The 27,235-nt window shown below is 42.2% G+C and overlaps 1 protein-coding gene across 3 annotated transcripts in view; it reads left to right on the top strand.

Annotated features, from left to right (window-relative positions):
- The window catches only part of SYT12 (synaptotagmin 12), a 1,146,553-nt gene that overhangs the window by 518,834 nt on the left and 600,484 nt on the right, over window positions 1–27,235 (top strand). For all 3 annotated transcript variants that reach the window (XM_069624132.1, XM_069624130.1, XM_069624131.1), the window contains one exon: window positions 13,531–13,592. In XM_069624132.1, the coding sequence (XP_069480233.1) occupies window positions 13,559–13,592 (34 nt within the window). In that variant the 5' untranslated portion in view covers window positions 13,531–13,558. The remainder of the gene's footprint in view (window positions 1–13,530; window positions 13,593–27,235) is intronic.

Below are 27,235 nucleotides of genomic sequence, written 5' to 3'. Positions count from 1 at the left end.
CGTCCACAAAATCTAATCTATGAACCGGCTGTTTTTTAAAATCTAAAGTGCAAGGTGCAGTTAAAGCGTTAGTGTATTAACAGATGTTTCAGAGTCTTCTTCATTTAATTTCCTGCAGGATCTACAATTAATGCTTTCCTTAGATATTCGCCCTCGTTGCACAAGAATCCGTCTGTTTGGATATAAATCCATTTTAAATATTTTAAAAAATCATATGTCGCCCAAATACTAGAATATAGGTTTAAATGGGGATCAACGACACCTGACCTTTTTATGCTCATGTTTTAAGTGTTCTAAAGGTGAGTATCTATGCTAAATATCTATAGTGGACAACCAATCATTTTGGTACAACCTCTGTTTTACAGGGAGTAACCAAAAGATCACCACCCCTGGCATCTATTCTTAATCATTTGCTGGAATATTGTTCTGGGATTTTATTAAAAACTCTTTCATGAATTGTGAACCTTTTCAGTGATCTTTGGGATAGATGGGAGTCTGGGCATTCTGAAACCACTGCTAGTGCTCATGATTTACTGTGTGGTAGTTGGTTCACAGCATTCTTTCAAATGGGGGTCCCCAATAGCACTGTAATGCCCTTGCATCAAACACCTTTTCCCCTGCATATGCCCATGCCGCTCAAAGTATACCTATTTTACAGACATGAAGTAACTACCACAAAATAATTCACCACTCATTAAATTCTACTTATGAAACGGTGGTACACGTCTTATTGTGCTTTAGTTAAGTGTGCAATGTTCTGCCTTTTTGTACACAATGTTCATGGAAGATCACAAATAGGTTGCACATTCCATTGCAGTTTCAACCAGAGTCGTGCTCATATTGTCTTGGGTCAGGCATCACTTAGGTAGTAGGCAAAGTTTGGAGTGGGATGGCTGAATGGGAGGTTCTCCATCTCTGTGGTCACGTGGATGGATCTTCTGCAGTTCTCGTCACTTTCTAAGCTAAGCCAAAATGAACCAACATTGGACTAAGTTTAAGCAATAATGTACAGGGAAGGAGAAGAAACGTGTAAGGGCTGAGCTGCTTCGAGTTAATGAATTGAATATTCTGCCATCCAGACTGCATCTCAAGGCTTTGCCTTATCCTTTGTAGGCTAAAGCATGTGGGACCGGGGTTGGCCTCATTAGTAATCCATTTGTTCATCTAATAGCACTCTGGTTGGGTGTCCCTGGTGGTCTTTTGCAGTAGTGATACTGATGGATGGCAGTGGAGCAGAGGCACAGCCAAGAAGAAAGTCAATTGGAATGAGTTAATCTCTATATAGTTGCAAACAGCTAAAGGGGTTTCCTTCACTGGCATATCCCCGCACAATCACCAACATTCATATGCTCTTATGGACTCTGGTCACTTTCCCTGACCCCAGTTCCCAACCCACGTGGGGTCACCGAGCCGAATGAATGTATAGCTTAGTACCGTGAATGTCCATGCCCCTATGAGTGCAAGATGTAAATAGGGGTTTCAAAGGTGCATACTGGGATGGGAGACGGATTTAGCCTTCTCGCTTTGTTACTGAATCTGACCCATTAAGACGTAACCTAGTGAGCTCAGGAATTTAGCAAAAAAAGGTCTCCCCCACACCCCCCATTACGGTGTTGCCAGTGTGACTCTTAGATTAATCCCATAGTTCAAAAAATCAGGAAACCAAGTAGCTGAGGCATTATTAACCCACCCAGAATTCCTTCTCACTGGACATATATCCAATAAAATGACCAGGCTTATTACAGTGGCTGTGACCTAGTTCCTGGCAATGGAATTTACTCTCCCTGAAACTGGGTCGAGAAATTCAACAGCCCATAAACTTTCTGGTGGCAGACGGTTTTTTCTTCTCCAGAATCTGCCCTCCTCAGCATTGCAGTATTTGTTCTGTTGGTTTCCTCAACATCATTTGTGCTTGATTTACTGTAATTCTGTGGAGGGAGGACACATTTTAAATTAGTATTTTTTTTACTTGAAGGCTTGCCGAGGTGGATTTGCTACCTACATCCAATACTGCAAGATCATCACTTATTCAACCCACAGGATCGCCCTGGAAGAGTACGTAGGCTCGATTCCTTTGGCCCCTAAGCAGACTGTCCAGAGCAATGCGCCAAGTTGCGGCCCTCCACAAATTCTGCCTGGGCCTGTTTGATCGTTGATGTAGCTTTTTTACAAATGCTGTATCTCTATTATGCCAGTAATCTTCCAGGCCTATGAGTGTTAGAGTTGATTTTATGTGGTTGCACCAGGCCAACAACTGTCCACCGGGATGACATAGCAAATCTGTTAATACCGCTTCATATTTACCTAGATAGGGTGAGGACCACACTCATACTCAATATAAAATGGGGTTGAGTGATATTTTCTCAGTGATGTTTTTCTGGTTAAGTTCAATACTAAGCCACACATTTGGGGGGCTTGAAGGTACATTGGTTTATTTTTTATTTTTTTAGGCATTCTTCTGACATCCCTATTTTACCGCAATTAGAAAAGCCCCCAGTTCTGCTCCATACAAAGCTGTAGCCCTGGTCTGAACATTGTAGATTTTAAGTGCTGGTGTGAGTACACCACTACCTTGGTTTGATATAAATTTGGCAAAGGCACTGCTCAGTCTTTCTTGAGGGAGTGATGATTTGTCCAAATAGTCTCCCCATTTGCTGGTGTCTTTGTACTTTAAACCTAGATAATAATTATTTCTTAGTTGAATATTATGCCCATTTATTATGTCCAATTTAGGCGGTTTCTTTTGTGGGGGGGTGAAAGACCATAGACGTGTCCTTGCTATAACCGATTGTTAAGCTATAACTTTTGCACTCTCCATTCAATACATGCACCTGTTTTTTTTTTTCAACCAGCAGGGGTGAGGGAAATTAAAACCACATCATCCGCAAATAAGAGGATCGGGTTTTGTCTACGCCTAGCTTTGGTGCATTTAATTTTAATTTGTTTTTTTATAGCCGCTTAATGCCAGAGTTCGGTTTCTAAACGCGTATCCGCGGTTCGAACCACTGTTGCTCTGCGTGGTCTTGCTTCCAAGACCAGCACATTGCCCCTGTGCTAAACTCCCTTCACTGCATCTGATTGAATGTCTACAGTTGCATCTATTATTCTATTTATAGAAATACTAAAAAGGGTAGGGGTGAAAACGCAGCCCTCCCCCACACTTTTGTCGATTTTTGAACGAGTCCATGTTATTTCCAGCTAGGCTCCATTTGACCGTAGCGGAATTAACTTGATGTAAACTCAGGATGGCGTTGAGCTTTTGGGTTGGAATATTATATCCTTTAGGGCTGTCCAAAGTTTAAACCCTTGGGACACCGTCAGACACGGTTCTTGAATACACAAATAATATGTATGTATTCATCCTAAGTGCTACATATTTTTGGACAAGGAGTTATCGCCTGAGGCATTGGCCAACTATACTCCATATTCGGCCTGCAGATAGTTTATATCACTCTAGGTAATCCAACTCAATAACACCGCCCTGACACATCTAAAGGAGATATTGGCCTATAATTCAAAGGCTCCACCCTAGCCCCTTTTTTTTATATGAAGAGGACTATTTCTGCTATGGTCCAAGAGGGGGGGAAGCCAGGCCTATCTCCAAGGCTATGGTAAAGACCAGAATTAGTACAAGACCCCAGATGTCAGTCTCTGACATGTATAGGTCTGTTGGAATGTTATCATGGCCTGGTGCCTTTCTGGGACATGATTGCATTTTTCACTTCTAGAGTGAATTTCAAGGGGGTAAAGCGCATAGTCGGGTGCCTTTATGGTAGTCTCATCATCAACCTTAGTGCAGGCAGATACGGGGCAGGATTGTTGTATTTAGCGTATTGGAAAAATAAAAGTACCATACTTCCTCGGGAATGCTAGCGTGAATAATGTTACCATTCCTTGAGGTACTTGGTGTCACCAATCTCCAGAACCCAATGTTCTCCTTGGCATTGGCATCCTCACTTAATTCCGGCCACCTATTAGGAGCATGGTCTTTTTATCTTCCCATCTATTAGCTCCTTGTACCCACGCGCGTCTCAAGCAGCTCACCTTGTTTCTATCTAGGTCCTCACTCTTTTTTATTTCCATAATTAGTGCTGTCTTGTCAGCACTTCATTCGTGGTCAAACCAGCTATCATCGCTGATCGTGGCTGCTTTGATTTTCTTATGTGGGCAGGTGAGCATGGGGTGTATTGCTGACGCGTTTTTTCCACATAATGACCATATCTCGATCAGATTTGAATTCTCATAAGTTAATACGTTTTCTAATAGCGGTGAGATTTTTGTATATACTATTGGTAATGTTTTTCCCAGCTCTAATGTCGCCCATTTAAGTGCCCGCCTAGCATTCCCTGTTATAAGAATATTTGTTTGTAGGGACTCAATGGCTATAGGGGTTCTTACTGTTTTCCCACAAAGTTTCCAAGGAAAGAGGACAGTGGTCGTTTTCCATCAGCTCATGGGCATTAAAACTTGTGACTGAATGCCAATCCCTTGCAGGTATCAAAATGTAATCGATGTGTGAACTTCTATTCCCCATCAAATATGTCGGCTTAGCCAGTTGGTCCACACTTAGCCTCCCGGTGCAGGCCCATAGTTCGGTGTTGAGAATCCCACTGGCTAATACCAGAGGCTCTCTTCTGTGTCCTGCAAGGGGTACCTGTTACTAGCATGGATATATCCCTGTTTGTAATACCTTCTAGCGTCTTCAGTGGTTCATATTGAATATTGCAATCCCTTACTACTATAAAACAGGGCTTGGATATTATTTTGCCTTGACAGGAGGAGATGAAATTCAATGCTGAATTAATCCTAACCGTACCGCCATTGCCATTATAGTTGTTACAGTGGTTGTAGATGTTCAATAAGATCTGGCTTTCTGTACACTTAAGGCCTACATGTCTTTGCTGCCCATTTCTTGTACCATAATCTCTTTGCCGAGGGAATCACTGGCCCATATTGTCAGGCCTCCACTCAGAGGTGCACTTATTCCTTTTGTGGCTGGCATATGGTATGTAGCGTACCCTTCTAAGTGGAATTCAATACAGCCCAGAACTCTAGGAGACAAATGATCTCATACTTTCTTATATGATCACATCAGTCCTTGTTCACAAAATGTTTGGATAGACTGGCTATGTTCCATGGGTGAAGCTTTACCCCTTCATCTATAGTGGTTCCTTAAGCCCGGCCCGACCACTAATAACTGGAAACGCAAGGCCAACAATGTATTCAATCTACTGACTCCAGTCCATCCTCTTTGTCAATCTGTATACTCTGCGCTCTCGACTGTGAGGCCTTTACAAATTGTGCAGGTATTCTTTTAGGTACATTGTTGGCCATTTGCATCACTTAACTAGTGCCTGAGAAAGATCCTATTGCAGGCAGCTCTGTCATAGGTCTTGTCGGGGCTGCAAGGCAAAGTTCAGTACTGGATCTATGGGGATGGGGGGGGGGAGTAGGTTCTATGCTCTAGCGCTATGAGAGTGTGCTATTTCAGCATCTCGGAGCTCGATATGAATGAAGTAACAGGCATTAGATTCTGGGGCACAATATTATGCAGCGGACTATGTCCTCACGTATTCATGATAGACAACCCTGGCTAAATGCAGTGTGCCGTGATAGCTGGTGCTATACTGTTGTGTTTTGTTAGTAAAGTCCTAATACACATTAAAATGATTAAAATAAATAAGCTATTTCTAGAATAAAAATGGGTCAATAAAAACAATGTGCACTACAAAGATAAAAATGGTATAAAATAAATCAACCAGTGCCACGAATAGGATGACTATAGCAAAAAAGGCTAGATGCTTGATAAAGTTGCATGCATCACATCAATCAAGTTACCAAGCCTCTCTTCTAGTTTGCCCCAATTCCCTACTTTCCCTATGCTTGTGTCACAAGGATAATAGGAAGATATCCTTCAGTGTACAGTTTAACAATTCTGGGATAAAAGACTAAGACAAGGGACTTAAGGGAAGCTGGGTGCACACACAGATTTCTGATGGGATGGTGGGGCAGGTCTCTCCTCCCCCGCTCCCCAATACTATCTGTATCACCAAAACTAGGTCTAAGTGGCTCCATTTTAAATATGTCATCCCATAGGGTCGTGGGAAGTTGGGCATGCCAGACAGCTCGAGGAGATGCCTAAGTCTGACTCTTCCCCCACCCTTTCTCTGCCCACTTTCCCTTGGATGGCTTCAGCTGTATTGTGGTAAGCCCTCACTTCTGATTGCTTGCTATTTCTCTTGGAAATTCACTAGAACTGGAGATAAGTACTTGTGGGGTGCTTTGTGGGTCACGGACAGGTGCATACAGTGCCGTGTGGTTCAAGAAGTCACCACAGGGTAATCTGCTCCATAAAAAGGAAGGTCCTCCACGCCAAGTAAAGGTTTGCCCAATTATCCGATTGGCTGTAGTTAAGCTGCAATCATGTGTGAATGAAACGTTCTGTTATGCTTTTTGGTCAGCCACCAAACAGCTCAAAACTGCAGTGGAGCCCTTTTGCCGGTGGCGAGCTTCGCTGGCAGGGTCTTGGCAGTCTGCTTTTTATCTCGTCACCAGGAGGTACAAGTCCTATGGCAGACCTCTGCGTTTCCTCCCACCGCTTCTCGCAGCCCCGAAACAGCAGCGGGTTGTAAAAAACACAGCACTGAGGAATAGGTGGAGGAGGTCAAAATCTTCACCTTGATGAATGCGAGAAAAAACTGTTGACTCCTATGTAGAGGGCGTAGTGTCCATTATTTGCTTATGACACTATGCCTCTAGTACAGCGTTTGAAATTGAGGGGAGCTGGGAGCTATTTAGCTCCTGCTTGTAGCCTTGAAGATCCTGGATAGCTTGCCACCAACATCTGCCAGGTGCTACTTTTGGCTTCGTTGGCCAACAGATACCGAGCACAAACAGCTATATAAATTTAATTCTCTGCCTTTGCGACAATCTATAAATATATATTAGGAACATGTACAACATTTTAAAGCTTATGGGGTCCTAAATAATGGACAGAATTGTATGTTTGCTTCTCATGTGAAAATTAGATTTGTGGAAATCCATGTACTGGCTTTCGTTCCCCAGTGATAGCTCCTGGTCACTGTTTAATGCTGGATAGGTTGGAGGATCAAAAGGATGATGGAGGCTCTTTAAGGACATTGTTAGTTCAGGTTTTATTCAATAATACAGGTAAAGGCCTAGCTATCCCTATATTTATGGTGGATTACCTTCCTAAAGGAATTAATAAGGTGCTCTGTAATTGTTTCAGAGACCACCCTCAACTCGGGTGAGTTACTTCCCTCCCTGATCAAGGTGTCCCACAACAAACTGTTTAATGTCAGTTCTTTGTTCAGCCCTATTTCTGATTCATCTCATGCCCCTTCGATCCCTCCCCTTGAGCTACCAATGAGCCAAGAAGCAGGCTATTGGACAGGAAACATATTCGTATTTATTTGAATAATAGATAATGGCGATCACAGTAAAAAGACACACTGCACCTTATTTGTGGCTCCCAATTAAACTTCTTGTTACATAAATAAATCGCACAAATTGGTTGGGAAAACACAAATCACAATACATTACTTTCTACAGAGCTCACTTCAAGAAATAATCAACATGGGTGAATGAATCAAATCGATTTGCATATGCAATTCTGTGCAATTTCGATTTTCCTGCATGCTTAAAAGGCTAGCAGTTTGGTTTACAAATGTGTACAAATGCACATGGCAATTATTATTTCACCCCACTTTTGCTTTAAAATAAAGACGGGGTGATTAGCAGTTTGTTTTCCAGACTCCCCTCTACTTTGCTCTGTGTTGGGGAAGCTGAAAAGAAAAATTGGACTGATTTGGGAATTTTGGATTTCAGACCCCCCTCCACTTAAAGGCCTGTGTGTGGGAAGCTGGACCAATAGGAGTACCCAATTAAATTCCAGCCTATAGTTTTCAGTTTACATTGGGAATGAGCTTTGTTAATTTTGAATTTCAACAAAAGCCCCCCCTGTGGTGTTCCACCAAATGGGGAATTAATTACATTAATATTTTTAGTTAAACAAGCTAAGGATCTACACAGTTCTGCCCCTCCCCCCACCCACTATAGAGGGAAAGGATTTAAAGTAAGCAGATTCCCCCACCTTTTGATTTCAAGAGGCTCAATTCTACTGACATTTAAAACCTCTGTTTAAAGTTCAGGGAAGCCAGCTGCATTTCAGGACCCTCTTTGTCTTGAGGGCAGAGGTCTAGTTGTATCGCTCTCCAGGATGGTTCCCAGCTCTTCACCATAGTGCCCAGTTAGCTTTTAGGCCTCCCCAGCAATGGACAGCTCCACCCAGATGCAATTTCAGCAATTTCCTTCGGTGTTTCCTTGCCACTATCAGATGGATATTTTTAGCAGCTCTCCCCTTCTCATAGTACATCCACTTGATATACGAGTGATGACACCATCAAGATTTCAATATTGGGCAGTGCCCTGCATGAATTCTCGGAACCAGGATTGTACAGTTAGCATTCTCTCACCCCTCCCCCCAGTCCAGCACCACACTAAGGATTGGTTTATGAGTCTAGAGCAGAACTATGGCAACTTGCATTTGAAATCCCTTTTTTTTTATGTCAACTTTTTGGCAAAAAGTAGTTAAGTGGCAAAACCTCATAATTGACTAATAACTATATATATATATATATATATATATATATATATATATATATATATATACACTGCTTCATCTAATCATGGGGAATTTAATAAAACAACAGCCGGGTCTGCACCATGCTTCACAGCCATGCAGCAATTTCCCACTGTTTATGCAAAAAGCATGATAGTTAGGAATGCAATTTACTCTCCACATACCTCATTTTACCCTCCACCAGTCTGCCTACTCGTAAATTCGGGACATGTTCAAAGCAACCTGGAACACATTTTAGCTTGCCAATACAATACCCTAAGTCACAAGTGGATTAATTTTATTTCAACAAAGTCGCCTTGAATTTATTTAAAAAATGAAACATCAATAAAGTATGACTTGTGGTTGCTGAGAAAAATGCATAAGATATGATTGTCCTTTTAAACGAATGGGAAATCTTCATGTTATACAAATGTCCGCTCCCCTTCCTCCAGGCAATTTGCCATTCCTGGTCAGTATGTTACTAGAGCTTCCTGGACTGTGTTTTTATTATACTCTTTGTTGTTCTAAGTTGACAGGCTGCCAGTTGTAAACTTGGGAGGCATCAGCTACACAGAGATCTCCCACTGCAGATAATGATCTAGGCCAGCCTTGTGATGTCTCGAGGCCCTGCTGACATCTGGCGACCCATGGAAACAAAGTGGCCTTTTCTTTTCATTTGCCGGTATTTTGCATGTGAAGCATAATATACATTACATCTTGTCAACACACATTAAGTATTTTCCCTGACACATTTATGTTAGCAGGGGAACATTTTTCTCATGTCTTGCTTTCAAACTGAAAACGCACAAGTGAAGCCATTTTTTTGTCAGTGTTCGCAAATCCTGCTTTTCCTGTGAAAGGGGCCTTTGAATTTCTTCTGCCACTGTAAATGAAAAGGCTGCTTTTCCTTTTGTAATCACAGATAGTCATTTTTCACATAGCGCTTCCATGTGGTACTTGCAGAAACACCCTTTATCTGCCTTAATAAGCCCATTTCCATTCTGAAGGTCTTTTTCATAAGGCTGGCTGGTCATTTTTCCAGTGGGCCCTTCAGTTCTGTTCGTGGCAGCCTTTGACAAAACCCCACAGCAAGTCGGTCATCTTTCTAAATGCCCAAAAGTATATGTCCAACATCCAAACTCTACATATCTGACCCTATCACAAATAAAACAAAAGGGCAGGAGAATGACTCCCTTCTCCTGCTTAGTGCTTTATGTACTTCTCTTCTTAATAGATGATCTTTACAGATTCTTTGGCCACTCTTTTTATCAGTTCATAAAGTCATTTTCTCAAATGTGCCCCCTTGTTTCCCACTTTGGGCCTTAGTGTATTTGATTCAGGTTGAGCTATCCTCAAGGATATTTGAGCCTTCCACTCTTCATACTCTTGCTTTCATACCTCCCATTCATCTACTTTTGCTACTACATTGATTCTCTCTGCTTGGCAAAACAGACATGTTCCCTTTATTACTCAGTACTCCAAGTATCCCTATATTTCTCTTTGATTCAGATTATTCACATTCCTGAATATTGACGTTTTCAGTTTCCTCTTTTTCAGGATACGTTATCTCATATTTGCTTACATTTGTACAGTTCAGATTATTCAAGGAATTCACTTTTCCCTAGACACCCCTTCAGGAAATTGTATTGTTTTCTTTCTCAGACTGTTAAAGTTCGATTTCAACAAACTTCCTCTCATGCCTTTCTCGGTATAACTGAGGCGAGTTAGCCAGTTTAAATAATGTTCGTTTGGCATCTTCCCATGCCTCCCCGGTTTCCTGTTGCCTTCCTCTTTATCAGAAAACCTCTCTGGGCTTCTTAAAGGCTTCACATCGGCTTTGCTTATCCGCAGCATTTCGATTCTGCTTTCCTCAGCGTCTCACATCTACTCTTAATTCGTCCACTCAGCAACACAGTATGGTAACAGTCAGCCACATAGGTCGCTGCTGCTGCCCAGTGATAGTATCGGCACTGTTGTATGGGCCTGCTGTCCACCATGATCCTCCTGTGATCATGCAACAACCACGTCTCAAGGCCCCCTCTTATTGCACCTTCTCAGGCTCTCGGCTTCGTAAGCTCCATCGGCTTGTTCCTTTTCAGCCTTGCGGCTACTCTGACTTCTCAGTGGTCTCCTTGCTGCCTCCTAGCAAGTTTGTATCTCATGGGCTCCGCATCCTGTTATGGAACCACCTCCTCTCAACATCACATAACCAAGGGATCTCCCCTGCTTGGCAACAAAATCTTCTCTTACTTCTCGTCCCTCTTCTCACTTCATGTCTAGCGAGTCTTCATATTTCAAGTCTGTGTGTTGGCTAATTCCGCTTAAAAGAGGCAGTTTCTTTTTCTTCCAAATAATAGCATCTGTTAGCTTCTTCCTCGTCCCAGTTTTGATAGATGTTATGGTTTGACAGTCCCATATATGCCATCATGTTTTCTGGTGGAGGTAGTTCCTCAGAGGAACGGGAGTCCATGTCCTCAAAGGGGGAGTCTTTCTCAGTGAGGTCCCACTTGCTTTGATCCCTAGAGAGGGTGTTGCGGAGCGGGCTCACCTCCCTAGCCTCATTGGTTGGGGGCTCCATCTTGGGAGAATTCCCCAGAAGCTGCTTTTAGCTCCTGCTTATCCATTCTTAATTTCGATCCCTGTAGTAAAAATGTTTTAAAACCAACTTGTGCTTCAAAGTGTTCTAGAGAAAGCGTAGCATCGATTTTTCATTTCTGTGGTATTGTTGTTAGCACCATAAGTTTGTATCCTCTTAAGATGTTACAGTCTACTGAGGTCAAAGTAAGGGTCAACTTGAAGTCTTTGCTGCCCCTGTTGGGGTTAATAAGGTTGTGTGAGTCAAAACCTGATGAGAACCAATATGGCGGCTAAACCAAATTGAATTGAGACACAAAATAGGCTGGGGACCAATAGACCAGTGGCCCACATTAACTAATGGCAGTTTTTTTACTGTTTGTGACAAACTGTTTGACTGCTATTCACTGAGGCATTTGATGCATATACAGTGTAATTTAAAGCACATTTGACCAGTAGCATTTAATTACCTCCATGTGCAGCTGGTAGTTTTGAACAAAATGCCGCATTTGGTCAATAAAACTGGCCCACAACAGCATTGGTGCCCAGCCTTAGGGCAGCGATAGTCTGAAGCTTGTCCTAACCCTTTACAACATTCCTTGGCCAAACACTGCGAGGGAAACACTTTTCCAACCGCTGGCTAAGGGTCAGGAGTAGAAAGGGAAGGTTGTTTAACTCAGTAGAAAAGTACCACCAAGAACTGGAAGGAGACACATCACTGAGCCTGCTGAGACGGTCTCCAAAGAATGTTTTTCAGACAGAGCCAGGAGGTTGGTAAAAAGCTTTGAACAATGTTGCCCTGATGACAAAGTCAAGATGTTGCTTCTAGAATAGTGTATTGCTACCAAGAGAAGAGGTTGTTGAAAAGCCTCTGAACTACTTTTACTAATGAGACCACGGTTTGCTGACAGACTAATAGTTAACCTGACATTTGATGATCAAAGAAAACCCCAAGCCTTTGTCTCAGTTATATTCTTGAGCGAGATTCACCATACACTCCACTATGCCTAGTCAGGATGGTTTGGAGAACGGTTAAGAGACTTGGTATTCGATGTAAGGTATCCTGGAACTGATTGGGTCGGTGTCAAAGAAAGCGAAAATAGCACTTTAAAAAAAAATGCTGCACTGCTGTGGTGGAGGGGAAGGCTGCCCTTAACAAAAAACAGAGCGGGCCTTCTCTGCTCTAGCTGAATTTTACCCTGCTGACCTCTTAAAAAATAAATCCATGCACTTCCATGGAGAAAGCCTAGAGGGATTTCCACTTTTCAAGCTTGTGCACCTTTGAGATCTTCGGTGATGGCTGCCATAGCAAACATGGATGCTGTGATTACCCCTTTGACTTTAGCGGGTTGGTCCTGCTTTTTTTCTAAAGAAGAAAAAGATGACCCAATCTGCTGGAATCATGATGGACCAGGGGTGGGGGGGCTGGATTACCGATCCTGTGTAGCAGCATGAGGAGTTCCTGCAGCATGCAGGACTCTTGTGAGGGAACTCGGCGCAGGTTTTCTGTCTGGAGTTCTGGCACCACAGGGGTGAACTCCTTAGGCGCTGTCCCCAGAATGAAGCGGAGGCGGGGAAAGCAAAGGAAACATTTTTCCCTGGGCTTTTTCTCTGCATACACATGATTCAGAATGAGGGTGCTTGTTTTAATAAAGATGACCAACCAGCACAAATACAACACAACACAGCTCATTCCAGGCTGTTTAGTCCCATTGAAATAAATCCTATTGTGATATAATTTTTTCCAGAACTAGAGAAAGTTATAAATGTCAGATAAGAGGTGTTATAAATGAATTTAAAGACCTACATTTCTATTTCAGTGTCGAGACTAAAATACGTACTGCAGAAAGTTGCATCCTCGCCATTGCCCTGCTAATAATGTTTGCAAGATAACTCGTCCAATTGCATTACATTTTCTTGAGGTTCTCCATCTAGTTTTAGCTAGCTACTTGTTTGGTGAATGCACCAGCATAGTTCTGTATATTGTCCTGTTGCTTGTAACACTATTTCATTTGGTAATTTTTAATGATGTACCAGCTGTGTTTGTGTTATTTGCTTTGAGACCGGATATTTTCCTCATCCATCCTTCCTACGTCAGGCCTGTTATCTCCCATGGAGCATGATTTGACATTAAATGGCAGAAGCAACACATTGCCTAAATACTGCCCCGTTGATTAGTAGAAATTGATTATCAAATGACTGCCATAATTAAAGGAACATGCATTCTATTTAACTTGAAGACGATAACGAAATATCATTAAATATTAGTATGTTTTTTATTATCATCTGCATTGACTATATCCTTTTTTTTTCAGGCACAAAGCACAGCTGGGAATCCTTGCCATGGACAGTAATGTAGAGGTATATCATATAAGTGGTAAGTACTATCACAAACACTTTACAGGTCACTGTATCTGAATCAGTCAATCATTGGCTTTATATATCAGTGTAATGTTTCTGAAAGTTGAATACAATACCCTGAAATGTGTTTTTGGTTGTGGTTGTACTTTTTGTAGAATCAACTTGCAGTCTGTGGTTAACTGTGGCTTGTTGCTAGCTTTTCCGTTAGTCTCCTGGATCTGGGTCCTCCCTGGGGCATTTTAATATTTATTTTTCAATTTTAGAACCTATGCTTGGCATGCATTGTTTACCTGGGTATTGTTCTTGAAACAGCAGTGGTGCTGTGTCCTGATAATCTGTCTGTTTAGTGGCATTAACTGTTTTTGTGGTTGGAACATGCATTTCATGTTGTGATCCCTGGGTCTTGAAATAAGACCAGATTTGCTTTGACAATATTGCTGGCCGCTGAACAATAAATGTGCAATGCACAGATTAGGCATGACATGAAGGTCAAAATGGTTAAAATGAGCATAAACCTGTGAGCTGCAATGCTACATCAAGGCTTCAAACCATGTGCCGAAACATAATGGGGTTGTGTGACAATACCCACACATGGGCAAGTACGTCCTACCTCTTTGATTCCAAGATCAGTAGTGTGAGGCACTGGAATGTGAGCAATGCACTGCCCTCTACAGAGTCAGCCCTCCTCCATGCATTTGCAATGGTAGCGCTCTGTCATTTCGCTGCATCTCACTCCTGATTTTAGGAGCAAAGCGGGGAAGACACACTTGCATGATGTGTGTATTTTTTTCCCAAACACCATCTTTGTTTGCAAAATGGTTGAACGCCTTGTCTTGGCAATGCAGCTCATGAGTTAGTACTAATTGTAACTATTGTGTTGGTCACAAAACAAATCTTGGCCTGTATTGGAATGGAGGCAGTGCTTTAGATAATATGCTTCAGAGTCCAATAATAACACACCAAAATGCACCTTTGCTAGCTACCACGCTCCACGTGGACAAGTCCAATTCCTTGATGAAAAGGCAATGTTTGTAAATTAGTTCAGCATTTAACAACTTGAAGATTTGGCTAATAATACATTATTGCAAGAAATAAAGGCAAAAATAGGGTTCGGGGCCATCACATGTACTCTCTAAGGAAGCTTAATGCTTACCTAGTGTGTGACTGGGGGACACCTATAGGTCAATGCATAGGTGAGCCTTTTTATACGGGAATGAATCCAGCCAGAAAGTCAATTTCTAAGCGCTGCGTATTTTAGCATTAAAGGCAACAAAGCACAGGGAGAACATATGATGTGTACATGGCCACACAATCCTGGCGGGAACGCTGGTATAACAAAAAAGAACCTGCTACCCCTGCCTAATTGCACTGTCTAATTCACAACATGAACAAGGAGACATGCACTAGATAATTATAAATGCACTGTTACAGACTCTCGTGTCTTATCATTACATCAACATTTTATTCTGTTGCTATCCAAATGCATAAAAATATATTTTTGCTTTCAAGCCTAAATCCTGATCGGGACATCCAGACACAATCTATAAGCAATAGTGATGGGTGTTAGTAAAAGTGTCCAAAAATGTGTACATGGAACAAATACATATCAAGAACATTTGTTGTAAACATAACGGACAATGTGGGTTATTCCACTCATATGGATCTCGGTAAAGAGCAACAATTATTTATATGATTATTACATCCACTTGAGTGATCAAACAATCATTCTTTACATGTAACTAGAACTCACGATTTGAATGTCATTTGCTGCATTCAGTTACATAAAGGAAATGGATCATGACACAATTAAATTGGTTGCATCGAAGATGGTCGACACTGTGTGTTTCGGCACTTTTTGTCAGATACAGGCATCGGACAGGTTCTTCAAATGGTTAAGTGGGCCTTAATCAGGACGTATCTATTTTCAAAGGTTGTTACTCCACACACCCTTGTTTTTAAAGCAAATTCCTGAGGATTAAAGTAAAACATGCCAGTAGTCAGGCTGGGTCTATAAGCACACAATGTATAGTGCCTAGATATTATTCCTGTTCATGTTGATGCACTAACCTTTACTTGTGATTTAGTTGAAGGGGGAAATCTGGAATTACGCAAACATTCTCCTGGATCCACAGTTGCCAGCTTAGTCACTAGACCACGTCTCTTAATATCAATCCTCTTGATTTTGCTGTCTTTTTAACAATCTGCATGGTGTCAGGTGTATTGACCCATGTTCGAGTTATTATGCTGCAATATTTGGTGCTATGGGCTTAGAAAATCCAAGATGGCCGAAAAGCCCACATTTGCGCCAGAATCCAGGAAAACCCGTGCAGGTTTTGCACACACCAAAAAGGTCACCTGACCTGCCACTCACCAGTGCGAGCGTGATGGGCCAGAAGTGCCATGAGTGAAACGTGGTGCCAAAGGAAAAACAGTAGGGCCTGTTAGCTCAAAAACCACTTTGAAATCACCTTTTGTTTCTCTGAATGCAAGCTCAAAATGCCTATTTCAAACATTGCAAGATATTCAAAAATCTTACTGAACACCAGCAGACGTCTGGTAGAATGAAGTCTTGTGTGCATACAAAATCTGGAAAGATGAAGAGCCTAAAATAATGTTCATAACAAAACTGGCTGAGCTGTGGATGTCAGCAGCTTAAGTGAAATTGGATTTAAAGCCACTAAAATCGAAATGTTTAAAATAATTGAGTGACCTACTTTTGAGTGTCACATAGGTTGCAACTGTTTAAATGTCATAGTTTTGAACTTAGAATCAGCGTTCTAGCTGCATGTGTAAAAATTGTAAGTTTGATTTGAATGAAGAAAAATTGGAACAAAAGTGAAATTTGGCTGAAGCCTGGCTTAAAGGGATTGAATTCTGCCCGGCAACTACCCCCGATAGGAGTTGAAACTTGCCCAGCAACTGCATTCACAGGCCTGGCCTGCCTTCTGCTGCCCCCACCAAAAGGAGATTTTACACCTCTCTGATTGAATCAGGGGAGGGGTACCTGGGACTGCAGCGAAACAGAACAATGAACTTCCCTTGGCTCAAAGCAATTGCTAAATCAGGAGGTCGTAAATGGCTTCCTCTTGGAAGGAACTGGGAAGGGGCACTGCCCCTGTGAGCCAGCTGAGCTTGGAGGCGGGGACAACAGGAAATTCCCCATGTGGTTTGGGACTTAACCACACCCATCTGGGCCAGAGCATAATTTTAAAAAGATGGATAATTCATAATACAAAATTGTCAAAATTATATAAATCATATCATTATTCCTGTGATTTTTCTGTGCACATTTTAAGAGGTGTTAGGACTCTGTGGTATGTTCTGGGGGGTAGTAGGAAATAGGGTATTACTCCAAATGTTTGTATATTAAAAGTCCGACACTTCATCATCTGATGGCCATATTCCTTGCGCACATTTGTGTAAATTCTGGAAAAATTTAGATATTGTGTTCTGGATGAAAAGGGCAGAATTCTGTCAGAAGTGGACACAACATCTTAAAAAGACATGGATCGGATGGTTTGGCGCTACAGAAAATGTTAACTGGACATATAATATTAGAAAAATGGTACGTAGATAAATATGCATTTGAATCAAAAATAGATTTGTGTGCAAAGTGACAAGGGGAGGATTCTCTGACCCATAAACATACCTCATCACAATGACACTCCATTTCCTTCCCCCAATCAAGGGAGAAAGGAGAATTTGGCCAATGAGAAGTTGTGAGGGGCAGGCTTAGTTATGCCCACGCACACACCCATTTTGGTGATGCAATTTCTGCTATAAGTAAGGATGGCAAGCCTTAGTGGAGGACTTCCAGATTCACTCATCACCTGAACATTGGCGGGACGCTCTGCACAAGAAAACCAGACTCCAGATTCCAGAACTTTGAAGCAGAGGGCCTACTGCAAGCTGAACTCTTCTCAGCTGGCCTTCCAATCTTGCAAACTGATTTTACTCCAGACTTCCAAGGGGCACATCAGAATAAAACAGCCGGGCTGTGCTGTTTCTGCTTCTGGCTAGAACTCTGTGCCAGACCCAGAAAGCAGAGCTGTATCCAGAATCAGTCAGACCCAGAGACCAGACCGCTGTGCAGTGTCGATAGCAGACCAGACCGCTGTGCAGTGCCAGACCCAGACCAGAGGCCATGCTGTGAGCAGAACCAGTGGCAGAGACCGTCCCGTGGTGAGAGTGCAGTACAAGGCCCATTCCGGTCCAAAATTAGGAGTGAGTATCCAGCCAGAACTGTGCATAGTCATCTTTTAGTCTAAAATAATCTAATTCCACCCATTTCAACCTATTTAGAACTGCATAGAAATCGTGTGTCCATTCTGTGATTTCAAAGCTGTGAAAGTGTCATTTGTCATTCTGAATCTTTACTTCATTTCTGAAAATCTACCTCCACAAAAACGTCAGCATCTTTTGAACCGCATGTCCTAGAAGCAAAATTTTAACTGTCATCGTAAAGCTAGGAATCTAAGCTTTCCAACAAACCTTATAGTTTATAGTTTATCCGTAATCGCGATCGACGCACTTGAAAAAATACTGCGAATTGAAAACTAGCTCAATTTCACCACTTGTAAAAAAAAAATAGCTGCTTCTTGCTTTGTACTGCTGAAATTCGTTTTCAATCTAATAATCATTCCTGAATCATTGCTAGTGTTCACCTGAACTAATTCAAAGTAGCTGTCTCCTACCCTGAATCTCCTATAGGGAATTAAAATCATTTTTAGCGTATTTTTCACTTCATTGCAAATCACATGTAAAAGTATTTGCCTGTGTTTTAAAATCATCCCTGTTTTTCTAAGCTTGCTAGGGGGGGGCAACTGGAATTTGAATTGCATTTTGATTGTATTCCTGAGAACTGTGTGCTCTTCTTTCCATCTCTTATATTGCATAAGGGGGGGGGGGGTGAATTGCCACAAGGGGAAAAGTGATCATATTATCTCTTGTTGAAACCATATCAGTTTATTTCTGTGCTGCATTCTTTCCCATCATTTCTTTTCCTTGAAATCCTATAAAGTATTCTCTGCTACATTATCCTTTCTATACCAACTCCTAAGTAAAGAAGTGTGCTAGTGTAATGTTATCCATTGTTGATCACTGTCATATTCATAAGTGTGCTATCAAATATTAATTTATTCATAAAAGTGTGATATATATTGTTTAATTTTTCAAATAAATCTTTTAATGTGCAAAACAAACCTACTTCTTTGCTCAGTGAGGTCAGGGGGATTCAAAGAGAGGGGCGTTATATAAGGGTTCATCATCCAGATTTATGAACTTTTCATAAAATATATAAATAAGGGCTTCCATTGGGCATCCCAGACCAGGCTTTGACTTAGTTGGATTGCTAGATTGGAGTGACTTACAATGGTCTTCAGTTCTATCGTTGGTATCAGCAAATTGAACAGGACCAAAGATGTCATTCATCAATAAGATTGCATTTAATGCCCGGTCTTGTGAATTCGGAATTCCTACTGACAGTTACTTCCAATGCCTTTTTTGCTTCTACCTAGTCAATGAAAGTATATCTGTGAATCTTGGCTTGAATCTAGCACCTCTGGCGACATTACCATCACCATACCTTTCTTTCACACATTTCTATTGTTTCTACCCTTTCCCTGCATCATTTGAGCAATTGCAGAATGTTTTGTTGGTGAGAGCTAAAGATCTGAAAAATATTTTTTTCCATTGGGGACAAATGGAGGGATTGCAAATCTAACGTAATGTGATCCTATGTATTGAGCTGAGAAAAAATGTGATGTGGTTTTAAACTGATTTTAGTTGTCAAACAATTGTGTTGCATTCTTGTACATGAGCTAATGTTGTAATCTAGGCATGAACAATGCAAAGCCTGGACCAGGCCCACCTTATGACCAAAGTTAAACACGTGAAGGGCTAAGTGAAGAGGTGAAACTGGTGGTGTTCGTTCTTCATCCACACATTCACTTCAGCATTGAAGGAAAGCAAAGGAGGTTCAAATCATTTGGTAGATTTCCATGTCTTTGACTATGCAGATCACATATTAGTACCCGGCGAGAGTCGAGCAGAATGCAACACGCATTCTGATTGGCTCTCGCCAGGTCCTTACCCAGCCGAGAATCCTTCGATTCTCGGCCGGGATTCCAGCCACCTTGTCCTCGGCAGGGGGCATGGCAGCCCCTCAGCCAATGAGGAGGCTGGAAGCGGGGCCATCCCCCCCTCCGAGCCTGCCCGCGGCTGAGAGGCTGCCTTCATCCCCCGCCAGGGACTCGGGTAAAGCTTTTTTTTTTTAATTCCCTTTCCTCCCACCTCCCCCACACCCCCACTTACCTTCTTGTTCATGCTTCCCCGGCGAGGGACGAGGGAAGCCTCCAGCCGTGTGGAGATTCGGAGCAGGGCCATCCCCGCTCTGCACCTCCACATGGCTGGAGGCTTCACGGCTGGAAGCTTCCCTCGTCCCTCGCCGGGGACGCAGGGACGATTTTTTTTTATTGATTTATTTTACTTTATTTCCATCCCACTCCCGCCCTCCCAACCCCACTTACCTTCTTTTTGATTGTCAGGAGCGGATGCGCTGGGAACACTTGTGTTCGATGCGCGTCCGATCGCCGCCATGGAAAGGGAAAATGGACACTGTTTTCTCTTTCCAAGGTGGCCATTTTCTAGGTTGTTTGTGTGTTTTTTTTTTCTGTCCCAAAACGCCACAACGTTTCGGGACAGAAAAAAATGCTTTTAGTGCCCCGGTCACGCACATAACGCGGGCCGGGGTACTAATAGCAATATGAGCGTTGCGCCGGGGCCTTACCTGAGTCGGTAATGCCCACGCCGCTCGGGTCATATTGCTTAATTAAGACGTGGAGAATTGAAGACAACGGGCCGCATTACAAGTATGGCGCGTCATGAAGAAATTGGCAGTAACGGAATTACTGACAATGTTCCCGCTCTGCCATACTGCAGGTATGGCCCTGGAGTGAAGGATTAACCTCCAGGATCATGGTGAGGTAAATCCTCTAACTCTCAGCTGAAAAAACGGCAGAATTACCACAGCGGAATTACTGCTGCAGCAATTCCACCAAAAAAGCCCAATTGAGTCCTGTGGAATCAAAAGAAATTAGGATTTACACCGCCACTGGTAATCTGGTGGTAATACCACCAGACCAAGTAGCGTTAATGAAAATTAAGTTTGGTGGTATCTGGGAAGATCTACCATCTAGACACCACCAAACTTGAAATGAGGCTCAATATCCTTTGCATGAAAATGTGAAGGGAGATGAGGAATATCCAAACATAGCGTTTGCGTATTTAGCATCTCATTAATATTCAGTAGCGAATGACAACCCACCCAGGTATTAAAATATAGATATCTAAGATCTACAAACCTACTTATTTTACATTCTTCTTTTCTTGCTACTATTTGTGGTGCAACTCACTCTAAAGCCTTATTAAGCATATTTCCATGTTTTTATATAATCCGTGATCTTAACTGTTCGCTCCTGGAAATAGTCATTTTTCTGGCCTTAAGAACTGCCCTTTTGACAATGGACTTCAAAATCACTTTGCACGAAACTCTTCATTCTGTCCCCATACATTTCAAGTATAATTTTATTTCCAAAATAAAATGCCCATTAAACACATTACACATGATCAAAGTCAGTGCATAAAGGTTATTAAAAAAAATACAATTACCATAAAAAACATTAAACCAAGCTAGAAACGGGGAAAAAGAAAAAATGCAAACCGATTTATCTATGCACAGATAGAAGATAAATGACCTGACTTTCAAAGTTTGCATAGTTTATGTATGCACTTGATAAATTGATCATTACATAAATCTTTCTTTTTTTTCCTCTGGTTTATAAGTGAATTAGCAAGGCCACGCTTAAATAATTCTTGATCTCGTAACACACATTGATCATTCATAACATCAGGATCAAACAGGTTAGTTTCCTTGCTGAAAGAACTCTATTGATAATAGTAACTAAACAATACTTAGATTTTTTTTATACAAAGGACAAAAAAAAACAAGAGGGACATTAAGATTTCACTTGATGCATTATCAGAGCAGCATACTGAAGTGCCGATAGACTTTGTCCTATTTCGAAAGTATAGGTTGCTGAAGACAAGATACACAAATATTCTTTCTCTCAGCCGCTGTTTAAAATCTCCTTGTGTACTTACATCTTCGATGTATTGATGCCCAGCAGCACTGAAACTTGTCACCTGGCGCGCTCGTCAAATCTCTCTTGCTAAAATGCAATGGATACAAGTAAAGTGAAAAATGAATGTATCAATAGATAGAAAGATTGAAGCGTCTTTTCCTGCTGGAGGAGTCTCACCTTATGGTTCTCTGCAAACTGCGATGTCCCCAAGAAGATGGATTTGTTATAGGAATACTATAGTGGGATTGCAAAGTATGATGGGGGCTTCTGAAGCTCCAGCGACACAAAGACACATTGTTGTGTCTGAAAAGCCATGGGCTGTACTTGAAGCTTGGCACTTTTTGGGAAAACATACACCATAAACCAATTTCTTATACTTTGGAGTATGACTGGTTAAACACCTGTGCTTCTACAATTAAATGCAAAGCCGAAGTGTAGATTCACCTGAGATTTGAAGGATAAGTAGCTATATGTTGTGATATTTGCAGAAGAGAACACAAAACCTCCCAGAGTGGCAAATCTCTAACAGCTCACAAACAAGCGATTTGCTCCATTTACAGTTGGCGAGGAATAGTACAATAAATAAACAAACTCTTCTGCTGCCAAGATACTCTGCAACCTGAAGAGCACTGTCTTGTTCTGTAGCCCATAGCAACAACACCTTTCGTCTCTCAATTGAGTAGTCTTTATTATAATCCGATCTTGTGCCACAAGTATAGTAGTAGCGGCTTTATCAATATGAAAAACCTCTCATGGCGTTAATTCGTGGACAGCCAAGGTTCATCATCAATATATTGTGACACTGTGGAGAGCAGATCATGGGTGGTGGCAATTGAGTAGTCTTTATTATAATCCGATCTTGTGCCACAAGTATAGTAGTAGCGGCTTTATCAATATGAAAAACCTCTCATGGCGTTAATTCGTGGACAGCCGAGGTTCATCATCAAGATATCCTGACACTGTGGAGAGCAGATCATGGGTGGTGGCAACAGTGGACTGGGGGCTGCCTGCCACAATATGTAACGGGCGTGCTTGAAAATATTTGAGCCCTGACACTTATTTATTTGCAAATTAAGCATGAGGCATGCCGGCAAGAATTTCTTCATCCCTCCTGCAGGGGTATTAACATTAATTTTACCAGCAAGTACTTCTCCCTTGCCAGGGCTGTGGTCAGGCAGCGGTTATGACTCCCAAGCTTGAACCCTCCGCAGACTCTGGCCTTTTCTTTCTGATCTGTAGATTCTGCCAGGGTTTGAGACCAAGCTCTCAGCAAGCTTTTAACAAAGTAACCCACTTGCTTTCTGACCCTGGTCTGGGCCTGAGGTATAGGCACCAATATGCTAATTCTGTATCTTCCTCTTGTAGTATGGAGTCCACCAGTAGTCAAGTAGCAGTCGATAGCGGGCTCTGGTGTGTTCTCTGCTCTTGCTTAATTGCAGCTCTTTCTCCCAGGACTATTGTCCCAAGTATGTTTAGCCTTGCTCTCGCCTGCCCCATTTTATAGGTATGTTCTCTACCTAGATTGCCTAATGTGTGGAATTGGTTGAGCAATGTTTCCATCGCCTGCAGGTCATGGGATTGGTCAGCTCTCTGTTTGATGTCAGTAAGCTTGTGGTTTGTAGATCTGCCTTAGATTCCTAAGGGGTTGTGCCTTTTTCTCCTCCACCTTCCTACTAATTGCGTGATTGGCCTTGCTTATGAGGACAAAAGGCTTAAAGACTCAGTTTGTCATTTTGAGGTCAGGATGAGGTGCACCATGTCCTGCCTCCAGTGTCCTAGACTGTCCCAGACTGTCTTTAGTGTTTTTGCATAGCATGATTAGGAAATAAATTCCAGTGGGAGAAAGAGCATTGCGGTTTTATTTAGTTTTGTGTGTGAAATTCATCACTGCAGTTGCAGTTCTGGGAAAAGTTATTTTTAAAATATCCACGTAGGCTCGATCTGCTCCACTATTGCAATGGTAGGATAGACTCCTAATTCTTTTTTTGGGTTAGAGCCAGGGCTTGATATTAAAGGGTGGACAACAGTATGAGTCAGCTCCCTGCAAGGCTATTTGCCATATGTTGGCAGTTTGTCCGTGCACCCCACACCCTGTGTCTGTCCTGGTTTTCTCCCCCCCCCCTCTTATTTCTGCCACTTTGGGGCCTGATTTGGTGTCTGTTCCCTATTGGACTTTACTTCTGAACCTTTCAACACATTGCTGTGGTGAATTCAGATCTCTAAAACTGAATTTTAATTTCACTTTCTATCCGGGTTTTTGGCAGCCAGTATGGATCTTGATTCAAAATTGTGTGCTTTCAGAATTCCTTGCCCACTGGTTCATCTCCACTCTAGCAGAACAAGGGCGTGTTGAGAATAAGGAACATGTGTGGCTGGCAGGTTCTAGCAAGCATCCCACCTGAGACATCATTAGCCAACTTTACAATCCCCAGTTTGCTTAAGTCCAGCGCTGGTCATTGTTGCAGTGTTCCTGTTTCTGGTCAATCCTTTGTTCCTGGTTCTTTTTCATTTGTTTCTAGTTCCATCATTTTTTGTTCCTGTATCCCTGGATTTCGAATTAAATGTGCTTATTCGTATTTTCTGCTTCCTGGTTTCACTTTGTCTTCTAAGTTTTGCAGTCCTTTAAAATGTTATGTACGTCTGTTTATCATCTGCAAATAGATGGAGTAGTGGAGCACTTTGTGAGAAACCAGAGGGCGTCTCACCCGCTGGTCCCCGGGGGATCTCTGTCTCTCAGGTGGCTAGAGCACCTCCATCGCCTTTGGCTCCAGACACTGGGGATGTACCAGTGCAGGAGATGGGGTCTTTGGGGAGTGGGGGTGAGGCAGCTGATGGTGAAACGTGGTATTACCCCTTTTTTTTGTACATCCAACCCCCCTATTTTTTAGGATCCAATGTCGCAACTCCCCAGCCACCCCCCTTTCTGCACAAACACTAGGCCAAGGAAGAGGGCGACTGAGAGTAACTAGACTACTTATACATCGTACTGGACATGTCCTGCTAATCGGGACAGGCAAAGTCAGACACTTGACTTCAAGTGCATACACCTGATTTCAATTTGCTCTCCTCACACGGATAAAAGGCGGAGCCTGGAGACACACTCTGAGCAAGGTAGAACACAAGTATGAGCAGAACTTCCGGGGTGAAAGCAAACCTATTGGAGCAGAGCAACTGGCGAAGGGATGAGAGCAGTGGGTCGAAAACCCCAAGAGTTCCCTACAGGAGGGTGTTGCCCCCCACAAGGGCATGAAAGACATGTGGAGAAGGCCAGATCCCAATGTTGAAGACTGCATTGTGTTTCAAGGATGCCTGCAACCCTCCTGGGTGAACGACAGAGTTGGAGAGGCGAAGTCAAGCCTGTTGTACTAACCTTGACTTGTGAATTGGAAATCGAAAAAGCAGAAAGAACCGCACACAGCCGGTGAGTTGGCAAGCTACCGAAGAGACCGGTATGTGCTAAGAAAGATTGAAGTTTGCAACAATATGTCGCAAGTGGAGGCTGCACGTGTTTGGATGAGACTTTAAAGATGAAGCATATTTCTGAGATAGCATTTGGATGCTGCATTGGGTACGAGGGAAGATTTATGGTCCCCATCATTAATATATATAATATATTTGCCTTTAGGATAAGGTGACTACTGAAAAGCACAGACAGAGCAAGTGGGCCAGTTATTCTACTTTTGGACTGGCTACAACCAAAAGGTATGTCATCTAGCATAACATTAATTGACAAAAAGAACAGCTAATGACGGAATTGTACATCCTATTTAAGTTGCTTGTACACATATACCAACCCCCTCTAACATAATATATTCACATAAGTTTAAATTGTAGCTATAAAAAAGACACAGGAACACATTCTGTTGTCATGAAAACATTGGTTTTGTCCTAATAAAGTCTGCGAACGGTTGGAGCACCACCTGATGCTCATTGGAGGGCTGAATCACACTGTTGACTTCAAGAAATTAAGACACTGCAAATAAGGGGCACGTCACGAAAAGGACTAATAAGATTGTATAGGTGCCCGATGTGTCGAGGAGGGGTTCACACTTGTTACATATTTTGTTTACAGTTTGTCTGTGATTCATTTTGAATATATAGTTTTTCTGTGCCTGATGAATTATTGAATATTTGTTGACTTGCGTAATATGTCGAATTGTCCATGAGTTGTGTTGCTTCACATATGTACACTTGTTTTTTTGTAAAGTTTTTAACTTTTGATATATGAATAAAACAGAGCATTTTTGCCTAAAATGGAGTGACTAAGCAGTACAGGGTGGAGTGTGTGAGACAAGGAGGCCTTGATCATTTTTTGTTGTTGATGCACATTATAGCCTGCAAGATCAAGGCCTACCAGGCACTCTGAGTTTATAGATCCCTAAAGTGTGGGTCATCTGCATTAATTAGCTGACCACTCCTGCAACACTGTTCCTTTTCAGCCCTCTTCTTCGTCCCATTACTTAGGGAATTATGGGACTTGAAAATTATGTTTTTCTTATTTCTGTTTTACTTTTAAACCTCAGTTCCTTTTAACATTCTTTGAAGAAGCATCACTTGGATTAGTTACTCGCCTTGATTGAAAAAGCAAACGCAATTCTTTTCAGTCAGTGTTATTTTACAAATTTCCTTTCACTGCACCTTTGGGTGTTAGGGGTGTCATCCGCTTTACAGGTCTCTCGCCGTTTAGAAAGGTTTTGATTTCTCCCAAGGTCTAGGAGTTTGTGATTTGGTTTCACTCCTATTTATATGTGTAGCTTGTGCAACAGCAAGATGGTTATTCCAACAAGCCATTACATACTTTGGCATTGCAGAATCATCCTCCCTAGAGGAAGACACATAGTGTCTCATCCCATGGATTCCTCACATTCCCCTGGGCCTTTTATCCTCCCAGGTAATCCTGCCGCAGAAAACCACCCGCAAGGTCATGATCAGAAAGCCTCTGCCTTTCCGTGGCCACCTTGGAGGAGACTTTAGGCAGGGAATTAGTGAGGAGTCCACAGGATTCAACACAGTAGTGAGCCAGTATTGAAGGTTCCTAATTTCAGCAAGGAAGTTATACTACAGACGGATGTGTCTAAAGTGGGTCTTGGAGCAGTCCTTTCCCAAGAATATGATGGGGGTGGAACATCATGTGCTATATGTTGGCCGAAAAACTCTTCCTGCGTGAAAACAATGCCACTATTGAGTTAGCGGCTCTTGCCCTCAAGTGTAAAAATGTGCCAGCAATGTTCCCCTTCCTAATAAGAGACACGCGACCATTCGGCAACACTTTAAATCTAACAGTGGGAAAAAGAAAGGCTTTATATTCACATGGGTCCTTTATCTTCAGTGGAATAAGTGTGAGATACAATTCCCTTGTTGGAGTGACGTCCCACAGCTGAGAACAACTTCTACTCGCTTTTACTTGCATGAGAGCAACAATTCAGCTGGATACAGTTACCGGCAAGGTATGTTATTTTAATTATAAGACGCCAAAGCCCGAAGGAGTCCAGGCGCCATAGAAGAAGAGAGGAAACAC

The sequence above is a fragment of the Ambystoma mexicanum genome, chromosome 11 (assembly GCF_040938575.1).
Source record: "Ambystoma mexicanum isolate Mex_15411 chromosome 11, UKY_AmexF1_1, whole genome shotgun sequence".
NCBI lineage: Eukaryota > Metazoa > Chordata > Amphibia > Caudata > Ambystomatidae > Ambystoma > Ambystoma mexicanum.
This window is presented reverse-complemented; position numbering and strand designations above follow the sequence as displayed.